The sequence below is a fragment of the Anser brachyrhynchus genome, assembly GCF_964034855.1.
Source record: "Anser brachyrhynchus genome assembly, chromosome: 23".
NCBI classification, from domain to species: domain Eukaryota; kingdom Metazoa; phylum Chordata; class Aves; order Anseriformes; family Anatidae; genus Anser; species Anser brachyrhynchus.
The window spans coordinates 6,634,556-6,646,059 of NC_137716.1; the positions used below are offsets into that span (position 1 = coordinate 6,634,556).

At 70.7% G+C, this 11,504-nt stretch overlaps 2 protein-coding genes across 3 annotated transcripts; one reads left to right on the forward strand and one right to left on the reverse strand.

Annotated features, from left to right (window-relative positions):
- Positions 1–1,919: 1,919 nt before the first annotated feature.
- Positions 1,920–8,871, forward strand: TBXA2R (thromboxane A2 receptor). Of its 2 annotated transcripts, XM_080566389.1 has the most exons (4): positions 1,920–2,154; positions 4,109–4,205; positions 6,873–7,792; positions 8,362–8,871. In XM_080566389.1, the coding sequence occupies exons 3-4, from the start codon at positions 6,968–6,970 to the stop codon at positions 8,629–8,631; spliced, it is 1,095 nt and encodes a 364-aa protein (XP_080422515.1). In that variant the 5' UTR covers positions 1,920–2,154; positions 4,109–4,205; positions 6,873–6,967; the 3' UTR covers positions 8,632–8,871. The 2 variants fall into 2 exon arrangements, with proteins under 2 accessions (XP_080422515.1, XP_080422516.1); XM_080566390.1 differs by lacking the exon at positions 4,109–4,205.
- A 166-nt stretch (positions 8,872–9,037) lies between these two features.
- Positions 9,038–11,432, reverse strand: GIPC3 (GIPC PDZ domain containing family member 3). The gene is made up of 6 exons (XM_080566403.1): positions 10,993–11,432; positions 10,712–10,897; positions 10,328–10,580; positions 9,610–9,725; positions 9,413–9,494; positions 9,038–9,337 (listed from the first exon to the last, which is right to left on the reverse strand). Exons 1-6 carry the CDS (start codon positions 11,233–11,235, stop codon positions 9,186–9,188), a joined length of 1,032 nt encoding a protein of 343 aa, XP_080422529.1. The 5' UTR covers positions 11,236–11,432; the 3' UTR covers positions 9,038–9,185.
- Between the last annotated feature and the right edge of the window lie 72 nt (positions 11,433–11,504).

The window sequence follows — 11,504 nt, forward strand, 5'->3', positions numbered from 1 at the left end:
TCATGGGGACCAGGCGGTCCGTAGCTCACCCCGTCCTGCTTCTCTTGGCACTGCTGGCAGGATCCGGCCCTGTGGGAACTCATTTTCAGGAGCGCCCCACAGGCACCCAGGCGTGCCAGGAGCCCAGCCTGCCCGCAGGCAGTGGTGCCGGGAGGGGGGGGAGACCCCGACCACCTCGGCCCCGCGCGTGTCCCCAGCCTGCCGGATATCCCCCGGCCGGCGGCAGCGCCGGGACGTGTCCCCACGGCCTCTCCTTCCTGTGCGTTATTTAAAGCCGTTGAGCGGCTGCTTGGCGGGGGGGTGTTGAGATCCTGAGGTCAGCACAGGAAGCGTGTGAAGGCCGGGACAGATGGGTTCGGAGCAAAAAGTAGAAAAAAAAGAAACAAAACCGGCGGTTAGATGCCCTCTGTGCTTAACTGCCTGGCAGAGCCCCTGCCCTCTCCCTCACGGACATGGGGGGGCCGTTCTCAGGTCTCCTGCTGCCACTGGATGTCCCCTGCGGTGGCACAGAGTCCTCACAGCCCCTCTGCTGGTCCTGGGAGCCTGGGGGGAGCGGGACGGGGCTGGTGCCTGGGTGAGCATTGGGGCGGGGGGAAAAGCTCTGTCCTGCTCTGGCTGCCCCCGAATTGTCACACCGCGTCCCCTCCCGGGCAATGCCGGAGGCACCGCAGCCCCTCCAGGGGCCGGGGCCAGCTGACGCCCAGGGCTTTTCGCTGCCCTGGCACTTCTCAGCGCTCTTCTCCACCCCTGCTGTGTTTCAGGAGAGCTGATCGCCTGCCTCTGCCTCGTGTGCCACGGTGAGGCCCCACGCCGGCTTCGTGGGGGCCGAACTCTTCTCCGCTCGCAGAGGCGGCGGCAGCGGGTGCCTGCAGCACCCAGAGGCTCCCCGCCCGCCGCACCCCCTGCCCACATCCTCTGCGCCCCGCGCGGGCTGCGGGGGTCACACCCCAGCGGCATCCGCTGCCAGCAGAGCCAGCGGAGCCTCGCGGCTCCACGCCTCGTGGCTCTCGGGCTGTGACACCGCGGCGGGCACGAGGGACGCTCCCGTGTCACTCGCTCTCTTTGGCGCAGGCCGGAGATGCGGGTGCGAGGAGCGGGCTCCGCTCCCCGGCGGCACACAGTGGCCCGGGTGGATGGGCACAGGGGGACGGCGGCGGTGGTCCTGTCCCCTTGTGCCACAGCGTGGCCTCAACTTTGGGACGCTGCGCCCAGCCAAACCCCCGTGCGTGTAAAGCCACGCTGCGCCCGGGCCTGGCCGCGTCCCCCGGGACGTGGGGGACATCCCGGCCGGGTGGGCTCATGTGGGCCACGCAGGGCCGCTGCTGGGGACACCCGCCGGGGCCCGACCAGCACCCGTCTCCTCCCCGTCCATCCCGCAGCCTCCCCGTTCCCCGGGGGCGGCGTCGGTGGCCCCTCGGCGGGCTCAAGGACGCGGTCCCGCAGCGGGGCCGGGGGGTGCCGGGGGGGTCCCGCTGGGCTGGCGGCGGGGGGGGGATGGCCCCCACCAGAGGCAGGAATCCAGCTCGGGTAAACAAGTGAGTAACGCGGCTCGGAGCGCGGCCCCGCTAAATATAGCCGGGGGACGGCGGGGGACGGGGTGCCCAGCGCCAGCCCCTTCCCGCAGCCGTGCGGTGGGGCCAGGTGAGGCCGGTGGCCACGTCCACGCGTGTCCGTGTCCCGCGCGTGTCCTCGCCCCACGCGTGGGGGCCGGGCCGGGCTCAGCCCCGCTGACTCAGCACCGGGGGATGCTGCGGGGGGGGCAGCGGGGGCAGGGCCGGGGGCGGGGGGAGCGGGGTGGGGGGCGCGGGGACACGCGTGGGTGCTGGGGGGGGGGGGGGCGGTGCCGGGCGGCCGGGCCGGGTCCGGCCCCGTTCGGGGATCGGAGGGGGGGGGCGCGGGCCGGGGCGGGGCAGGGGGAGGGGAAGGGGCAGGGGGAGGGGAAGGGGCTCCGAGCCCGGCCCTTCCCCCGCGGGGCCGTGCTGAGCCGAGCCGGGCTGCGCCGAGCCGGGCTGAACGGAGCCGAGCCGGGCCGAGCCGTGCGGGGATGAACTGAGCCGGGCTGAGCCGAACCGAACCGAGCCGGGCTGAGCCGAACCGAGCCGAGCCGGGCTGCGCCCCCCCCCCCCCCCGCCAGCCCCCGCGCATCGCCACGAGGTAGGGCCCGGGGGGCGCTGGGGGGGGGCCGGGCCGGGGGCGCCCCCCCTCCGCCTGCCCCGGGAGCGGCCCCGCGGGGGGGGGGGGGGGGCGGAAAGGGGCCGCGGGGGGGGGGCCGGGACGGACAAAGAGCGCCCACGGCTGGGGTGGGCGGAGGGGCCGGGGGGGGGGGGGGGGGGACAGGGCGCGGGGCTCCCACCGAGGGGCCGGGACAGACGGACGGACCGCGGGTGGACGGGCGGGAGGGCTGGGAGGGCTGGCCAGACCCTAGGGCTCGGACAGACGGACGGGGGGCTGGGACAGACGGATGGAGGGGCTGGGATGGGTGGGTGCGTGGGTGGGTGGGTGGAGGAGCTAGGACAGGCAGATGGAGAGGCTGGGACAGACGGACGGGGGGGTGTTGGGGTAGATGATGAAGGGGCTGAGGTGGATGGACAGACCGCAGGCGGACAGACGGAGGGGCTGCGCGGGGCGGCAGGGCTGGCCGGGCCGATAAGGGCTGCCTGACCCAGCGGGGCTGGAGCGCTCCGGGGGGAGCGGTGCCCCCGTGCCCCTCGCTGCACCGCCTGGGAGGACCCCGCTCGCTGCGCGGGGCCGGGCAGCGCTGCCTCCTGCCACCCACCCTCCGCTGCCACCGCAAAGTTTGTCACTGGGCGGAGGTGCTGAGGGACGGGACAGGACAGAGGAGGGACTTTGACACCCCTGCGATGCTGTGGCAGGGGCTCCCCGCAGCACCCGGCCCCCTGCTCGTGCTCCCAAGGGTGGCCGGGGAGCTGCCACCACCTGCCCTGCTCCCAGGGACAGGTTGGGAGCAAGATGGGATGGGGACTGTGCTCAACGCCCCCAGGGGCCAGCGATGAGCCCCAGGCAGCCCTGACTCTGAGCAGGTTGGGGACTTGCAGCTGGGGACCTCTGCTGTGGGCCACGACAGGGACAGGTGCCTGGCTGGGGCTGCCGCCGATTGTCCCCCTGCTCCCCATGGCCATCCCCTTCCCGGACAGCCCGTGGAAGTCCCCACTCCAGGCTCCCCCGGCAGCGGGTCGCTTTGATGGCTGTGGGTCCGGGGAGGGACTCTGGAGCCCTGCCAGGTCCCCATCCCCATGACGTGGCCAATGCATTTCCCGTCTCGGCCGATGTCCTTGAGCTGATCTGCCCAGAGAGCAGCAGCCCGGGGGCAGCCGCCAAGGGGTCACGTCCAGCCCTGGCAGGGACGGCTGCGCCCAGCCGTGTCCCGTGGGACCACCTGCTGGGGACATCGGCCTGGGGACACTGCACGGAAAGTTGGGGCTATCCCTGGAGAGGTCCAGCAAGCAGAGAGGGACGGGACACACACGGGATAAAGGCAAACACCCGGAGCAGGGACCCTGCAGCTCCCAGCACCACACCCAGCGGGGCAGAGCCCAGGGGCTGCAGTGCTCCCCCTCGCCCTCACCTCCTGCCCCCCAGCACGATCCCGTCCCAGAGCCCTGCTGCTGCGGCGCCTTCAGCCCGGGGACATGCTCCCATCTGCCGGGCCCTGCTTTGGGAGCTCGCTGCTAGTGTGCCCGCGGGATGCCCGCTGTGCTGCCCGCTCCCATTCCCAACCCTGCCCAGCACCCATGGAAGCGATGAGCTGGGGCAGGACCCGGGCAGCGGCGGGACCCCTCTGCGTCCCCCCGGTGCTGTTAGTGACACCTTTTCCTCACTGCCCTCAGAAGTGGCGAGGGCAGGAAGCGGCAGAGGCAGGGCAAGACGCTGCGCATCCCTGGCGAAACGCCGGCCCATGGGCTCATGCGGCGCCAGAAACCCCATTAGTGCCCGCACCAGGGCTGCCAACACAGCCTGCAGCAGCCCATTTAGGAGCCGGCTCCTCTCCTCCGGGATTTTGTCCCAGGATCTCCCCGCTGGGGCTCCTGCTGGCTCCAGCACCCCCAAAGCGGGGCGGAGGCGCGGACTCAGGGTGTCTCCTCCACAGGTGCTGCCATCCCCACGCGCCTCCTTGTGCGACGGCTGCCCCGGATGGGGGGAGATGGCAAGTGAGGAGCCTCTGCCCCGCTCATGAACCCCTTCCCGTAAGTGCCTCTGCTTTGCTCTGCAGAGCAGCCGGGGCTGGTGGGGTTCGGCTCGGTGACAGCCCTGCTAGCACTAAATGGGCGCTCTTTAATATTTGATTCCCTCTAAGTGCTGCCTGGCCCCGTGGAGGGTGGCAGCGGCTGCTCGGCCCTGGCATTGCTGCCGCCCCGTGGTGGATGCTGCCACAGGATGGGGCCGGATCCTGCCACTTTGCAGGGGTCGGAGCCTGCCACTGTTGGGGTTGTGGCCTGCCACAGAGCGTGGTGCGTGATGGACTCGCATCCTTCCACTTCGGGTGGGTTCGGATCCTGCTGTGCTGGGGCTGTGGGTGCCCTGCAGAGCCGCTCGGCAGCCGGGCACATCCCATGGCCACAAGACCTCAGGACAAAGTTACCCCGCACGCCCCAGGGGGGCCCTGCAGCCCCCACACACCCCGCAGCACGCCGCCAGCCTGGCTTTGTGCCCGGCGGGGCCGGTGCCCACCCAGCCCCTATTCTGCCAAGCGACTGAATTCCTGAATTCCAGCGCTGCCAGGGCTGGGCTGTCTCGTTAGCGGGAGGGACGGCGGCGGGGACACGGCCAAGTGCCCCCCCCGAGCCCTCCCTGCAGGCAGCGATGGGGAAACTGAGGCACAGCTCAGGGTTGAGCTGCTGGGCACTGGCAGTGCCAAGGCTGCGTGGGGCCAGAGCAGGTGGTTTGCACAGCGCCCAGCAGCACCGTGGGGCCAGGATGAATTCACCAGGGCCAGGAGCGCGGGACACGGCGCCATCCCACCGGGGCCTGACATCAGTCCCAAGGGGACCAGCACCTTTGGGGCTACTGCTGCGGTCCCTCAGGGACAGGAGCAAACAAACAGCGGCAAGTTTTCACTCTTGTCTCATGGAAAAAGCCGGGGCCGTCCTCACCCTTCGGCAGTGAGTCACCGCCAGGCTTTGCCAGCAGCCCCACACAGGGACGAGGACAGGGTCGGGGATGGGGACAGGGTCACGACACCGCCACCACCCCAGCATCCTCCCAGGGGACGGCAGCGGAGCGGGCAGCAGTGCTGCCGTGCCGTGCCGGTGCCACTTGGCACCCCCAGCCCCACCGCCCGCCCCACCACCGCGTGTTGCAATCCCTGGCCCCATCCCAGCCCTGGGATCAGCACGGCGGCTCCAGGCCCCGCAGCCGGGCCTTGCCTCCGAGGGCCAAGAAGGGGGCGGCGGGTCGGGGCGCCGGGCGGCTGACGTGGAGCCGGGCTCCCAGGGATGCGCAGGGGAGGCGGGTGCCGGGGCAGCCGCTGCAGCCGTCGCTGGTCGGGGCCAGCTTGAGGTTTGAGTCGGGGATGGGGGAGTTGGCGGTGGCACCATGCACGAGGGGGTGGCGGGACCCCCGCAGCCGTGGGGCCGTTCGCAGAGCCGGCTGAGGTGGAGCCAGCTGCAGCGGCCTCAGCAGTGCCCTGGTCCCCAGGGGTGGCCAGGCAGGGGGAGGTGGTACCGGGCAGCCTGGGGACGGGGCAGGCGGGTGGTGGGGACATCCCTGTCCTGAGAAATGGGCCCAGTCCCCACGTCCCTCCGGCTGGGGTCGGGTCCAGCTGTGTCTCTGCTTTCTCTGGAAGCGGCTCCACCCTGTCCCGGATCACCCCGTTGCAAACAGGCTGCGCTAATTAGCGATGGCGAAAGCAGCCCTGGGGCTGCCCGGCTGCCAGATGCTCCCCGGACAGAGGCCGGCGCCCAGCAGGCCGCCGGGGCAGCACGCCATCCCCTGTCCCCGGGCCAACAGCTCCGGCTGCCGCAGACGGGATGGGGGAACGCGAGACCTGGCTGCATCCCCCACACCTGCAGGTGGCTGTGCTGGGGTGGGGGGGGCACCCAGGGTTGTGGGGTGACCCCCCCCTGCCATGGGTGCCACGTGCACCACGCGTCTCCGGGCGCGAACGTCCCGCCTGCGGTCGAGCGAGCGCCATGTGGGCACCCGGCCACAGGCGCAGGGAGGGGGGAAAAGCTTTTAAACTAATCCTGCTCCAGCCCCACGGCGGGCCTGGAGGATGTGGCCACATCCCCGATCCCGGCTCGGCACGCGGGGCTGGTCCCGTGCCCAGCCCACAGCTGGGATGCAGCAGGGAGAGCGCCCGCCTGGGTGCTGTGGGGCTGGGGACCCCTGGGGATGGACACAGTGACCACGGTGGTCCTGGGGGCACCAGAGGATGTGCAGAGCCCCCGCCTCATGAGTGCCTCAGTTCCCCCGCCCCGCTGCAGGAATGTTAGGATGGGGCAGGGGCAGGGGTTTTGCAAGGTCCCTGGTGATGCCGAGCGCTGGCAGCGCCCCTGCCCGTGGTCAGGATCTGTCCCAGGCACAGCCACCCAACCCTATGCCCACGGCCTCTGGGGGGGGGGGGGGTCTGGCTGGGCCACCCCAGCACAGGACGGAGCCGTCAGCGAGCCCAGCTGGCAGCGGCACGCTTCTCCAAACAACGAGCACGAGGGGATTAGGGCCTGGTGGCCGCTGGCCCCATGGCTCGCGGCCGGGAACGGTTAATCCCGGCCAGCTGCGGGGCTGGGGCCAGGCAGCACCCAGGCCCCCACCACGGCATCCCGTGGGGCGCCCCACATCCACAGGCTGTGGGTGGGTGGCGGTGGTCTTGGCCATGGGGGGAACTGTCCCTAAAACTCCCTTTGTCCCCATAGAGCCAAGTGGGATCGGAGCCGGCGCTGGGACCTGGGGGCAGGACGTGCTATGGAGCCAAGCTTGGGGGGAGCCTGAAGCCAGCAGAAGGACCAGGATGGGGTGGGGGGACACGGAGCTCCCCAACGTGAGCCTGGCTGCCCGGCCGGACACCTGCTTCGGGGTGGTCAACCTCAGCACCAGCCTCAACGAGACGCAGAAGAAAGCCATCGCCTCGCCGTGGTTCTCCACCGCCTTCGGCCTCATCGGCCTCTGCTCCAACCTCTTCGCCCTCTACGTCCTGCTCAGCTCCTCCCGCAAGCTCACCAGCCGGTCCCGCTCCTCCTTCCTCGTCTTCCTCTGCGGGCTGGTGGTCACAGACTTCATGGGGCTGCTGGTGACGGCCTCGGTCATCATCCCCTACCACTTCATCAAGTTCAACTGGGCTGAGGTGGACCCCGGCTGCCACCTCTGCAACTTCCTCGGCTTCTCCATGGTCTTCTTCGGGCAGTGCCCGCTGCTGCTGGGGGCCACCATGGCCGGCGAGAGGTTCTTCGGCATCAACCACCCCTTCTCCCGCTCCACCAGCATCTCCAAGCGCCGCGCGTGGTCCATCGTGGGGATGGTGTGGGGCTTCTCCTGCGTGCTGGGGCTGCTGCCGGTGCTGGGGCTGGGCCGCTACACGCTGCAGTACCCCGGCTCCTGGTGCTTCCTCACCCTCCTGCCCGACACCGGCAACGCCGTCTTCTGCCTGCTCTTCGCCCTGCTGGGCATCTTCTCCGTACTGCTCTCCTTCATCTTCAACACGGTCAGCGTGGTCACGCTCTGCCGCGTCTACCACGACCGGGAGTCCGTGCAGCGGCGGCGGGACAGCGAGGTGGAGATGATGGTGCAGCTCGTGGGCATCATGATCATCGCCACCATCTGCTGGATGCCGCTCCTGGTGAGGCCCTGGCTTGTGGCATGGCCCTCTCGGGGGGCAGGGGGGGTCAGGTCTCAATGTCCTCCCCACGTCCAGCCTGGTGCCCCCGTGTCCCTCCTGGTGAGGCCGCAGGTATTGGTGCCCCCTCCTTGTCCCCTGTGTTGTGGCCCTGGGATCCGTCCCCTTGTGCCCCTCCTGGTGAGGTCCTGGTGTCCCCCCCCCATCACCCACAGCAAGGCCCCAGCTCTCAGTGCGCCCCTTCCCAGCCCCTCCTGGTGAAGCCCCATGATCTTGGTGACCTCCCCCCATGCCCCGAGAGGAGGCCCCAGCCCTTGGTGTCCCCCCCACGTCCCTTCTGGAGAGGCCCTGGGTCTGGATGTTCCCTGCCCCCCCCCCCCCCAATCTCTCCACCTGGGGACCTCAGCCTTGGTGAAATCCTCGTCCTCGCAGGCCGACCGGGTGCCCAAGGCCAGGGGTGCCCAACGTGGGACACCCAGGTTCTGCCCCAAACCCTGACAGGGACCGGTGGGAAGCCCCCCACCGCCCCTCGCCCCCCCACGGTCAGCTCACGCCTCCCCTCTCCCCCCCAGATCTTCATCATCCAGACCATCCTGCAGCAGCTGCCGGCCGGGGAGCGCGCCCGGACGCTGCCCACGGAGACGCAGAAGCTGCTGCTCATCTACATCCGCATGGTCACCTGGAACCAGATCCTGGACCCCTGGGTCTACATCCTGTTCCGCCGCGCCGTGCTGCAGCGCGTGCACCCGGGGCTGCGCGCCCGGCCCTCCCTGCTCTCCCTCTACCCCGTCCTCAACCCCTCGCTGCGCCGCAAGCTCGCTCAGGAGGCCCGGCTGCAGTAGTTGGGGGGGGGGACAGGGACGAGCGGGACCCCCCCCCCCCGCCAGCCGTGGGATGTGGGCGCACACAACCAGCGGTGCAGCGGTTTATTAATTAGCGGTCACCACGCGTCCGCCCTCCCTGCCCTGAGGCCGGGGGATGCGGTGCCCGGGGGGGCTTGGGGGGGGGTGGGAGGCATGGGGGTGCTCCCCCCGCACACACCCCCCTGTGTGACCCCTCCCCAATAAAGCGCAGCTTGTGCAGCTCTCCGTGCCCTCTGGGATATGGGAGGGGGGGGTGCACGGGTGCCCCCAGCCCCGCTCCTCCAGGCTGCGCTGTGGGGGCTCGCAAGGGGTGCGGGGGTCCTGGCACCCAGAGACAGGGGCTCGCACCCATGGGGGTGGGCTCTGCATCCCCCCCAGCCTGGGGCGGGTGCACAGCAGCATTCACATGGTCGCAGGATGGGGACCCCCCCCCCCCCCCGCAGTGCCACCGCCAGCCTCACACAGGGTGGTGGCACAGGGGGACACAGAGTGGGGACCTGGGTGTGGGGACACCACTGCCCCCCCCCCCCCGGCTACTCCTGTGCCCCCCCGGTGCTGCAGACAGCCGTCCACACCTCGGCCACGAACTCCGGGGGGAAGGCGAACTCGCCCAGCACCGAGTCGAGGCCGCGGGCGAGCGCGGCGGCGCCGGGGCTCTGCTTCGCCATCTCCACCATGGTGGCGGCTGCGGGGAGAAGGGAGGGGTGAGCAGCGGGGGGGGGGCAAATTGGGAGGGGGGAGGAGGGCACGGGGGGCTCACCCAGCTCGCTGTCGCGGATGCCCATGTAGCTCTCCAGCAGGTCGTCCACGCGGCGGGCGGCTTCTTCCTCCGTGGCACTGGGCTGCGGGTGGGAGCGGGGAGCACCCAGTGCAGGGGGCACCCAAGGGGGGGGGTACATTCCACCCCCCCCCCCCAGCCCAGCACAGTGCCTGCCCATGGGTCTGGGGGTGCCTTACCCCCTCCTGCAGCGTGGCCGGGCCCTGCGCCCGCAGCCGCAGCGTCTCCTTCCCGCTGGCCACTCTGCCCTCGGCGGGGCACTTGCTGCTGCTCCGCGTCCTCTGCCCGATCATGTCTGCACCCCAGGGTGGGGGCGAGAGGCAGGGAGGGTGCCCGGGGGTGGATGTCCGAGGATGACCAAGGAGGGGCAGCCAAGGATAACCAAGAACATCGGCGACGGACAGCCAAGGGTGACCAAGAACACCCAAGGGTGGCCAGCCAAGGCTACCCAAACACCCCAGGGGACACACAAGGGGGGCCCTCTGGGGTAATCCGTGTGTGGCCGAGGACACCCACGGGTGCAGGTCAGGGATGCACACGTGTACGGTGTGCTCATGCAGAGGACTAAGGGCGGTCACAGGGGGCAGCTTGGGGCGCACGGGCAGGTGTGGGGATGCGCCCTGAGGTGGGGTGTTCGCAGGGGTGCCCGCAGCCCTGGGGGGGGCTGCAAGGGTGCGGGGTGTGTGTAGGGGTACACGCATGGGTACCCAGCAGTGGGGTGGATCCTGAGGGAGGCTGCAGGAGCCCAGCACCCTGCTCAGGTACAACACAACCGCAGGCGTGTGCCCTCCCACGGGACCGTGGGGTCAGCGCACGGCCCATGTGCATTGCAGGAGGGGTCTTGACGCCCCTTCCCGGGGGGGTCCCCCAGTCAGAGCAGCCCCCGTCCCCGCTCACCAAAGGCCTTTTTGGGCTGCACCAGGCGCAGGGTGAAGGGCTGAGCGCGGGGCAGCTCCCGCAGCATGCGGGCCACCTCGTAGTGCCGGCAGCCCACGATGGTGTGGTCGTTGATGGCCTCGATGCTGTCGCCCACACACACCGCCTGGAGGCGGTTGATGATGCTCCCCTCCTTGATCCGCTGGGGGGGTACATGTGACACCAAGGGGGGGGGACATCGGGAGGACAGACAGACATAGCCCCCATCCCACGCCTCCTTGCACCGACTTCCTTTAGCGACGGGGTCAGCCAGGGAGCCCCCCAAAATGCACCATGCAGAGGGGGACCCCTGGGGCCAGGGTACACGCAGAACCCCCCCCTCCAGCCCCCTCCCGACTTTCTCACCTTGATGAAAGCGTAGCCAGCCCCGTTGTCCGTGATGGTGAGCCCCAGCGCGTCCTCGGTCTTGGTCACCTCCACCTCCTTCGTCTCCCCCCGGACGTGGGCGAAGATGAAGTCCTCCAGGCCGATCTGCCCCCCCAGCAGCTTCTGCATGTCCACTTTGTGCGTGTTGAGCGTGCAAAAGAGGATCTGCCACCAGCACCCCGTCACCGCGGCTGGGGACACCGGCGGTGCCAGCACCACCCTTCGGTCCGAGCCCCCCCCAGCGCACCCCGCCGCCTCACCTCAGTGGGCGAGATGCTGAAGACCTCGGCGATTTTGCCGTAGAGCTCCTTGACGTTGGTGAAGCCCTCGATGCGGCCCGTGGGGCTGCCGTGGGCCAGCTGGGTGCGAAACACCAGGCGCGGGCGGACGCGCGGGGGCCGCGGGGCTGGGGGCGGCTCGGGGGCCCCCGGCTCCTGCCCCACGCCGTTCTCCATGGGGCCGTCCTCCTGGGGCTGCCGGCCGTGCCTGCCCGCCCGCTGCATCCCGCCGCCACCGCCGCTGAATTATAGATGGGCACCAGCTCCCGGCCGGGCCGTAAGGCGATCCCCAGGGGCCAGGAACCCGATCCGGTGGCGCAGGTCAGCCCCCGGGATCGGGTGAGCACCGCCGTGTAGGATCAGCTCCAGTGAGCAGCACCACGGCTCCGTCGCACCCCCCTGGGGTGCAGGATGGGGCAGCAACGATGAGTGCGGGGCCATCACCCTTGCAGCTGGAGGCCAGCTCGTGGCTGTGACCCAACAACGCGGGGGTA

Coding starts and splice junctions, on each gene's coding strand:
- TBXA2R (XM_080566389.1), top strand. CDS start 6,968: ATGGGGTGGGGGGACACGGAGCTCCCCAACGTGAGCCTGGCTGCCCGG. Junction 7,793..8,361: donor TCTGCTGGATGCCGCTCCTG/GTGAGGCCCTGG, acceptor TCTCCCCCCCAG/ATCTTCATCATCCAGACCAT.
- GIPC3 (XM_080566403.1), bottom strand. CDS start 11,235: ATGCAGCGGGCGGGCAGGCACGGCCGGCAGCCCCAGGAGGACGGCCCC. Junction 10,898..10,992: donor TCAGCATCTCGCCCACTGAG/GTGAGGCGGCGG, acceptor TGCTGGTGGCAG/ATCCTCTTTTGCACGCTCAA. Junction 9,726..10,327: donor GCAGCCCAAAAAGGCCTTTG/GTGAGCGGGGAC, acceptor CCTGGGGTGCAG/ACATGATCGGGCAGAGGACG.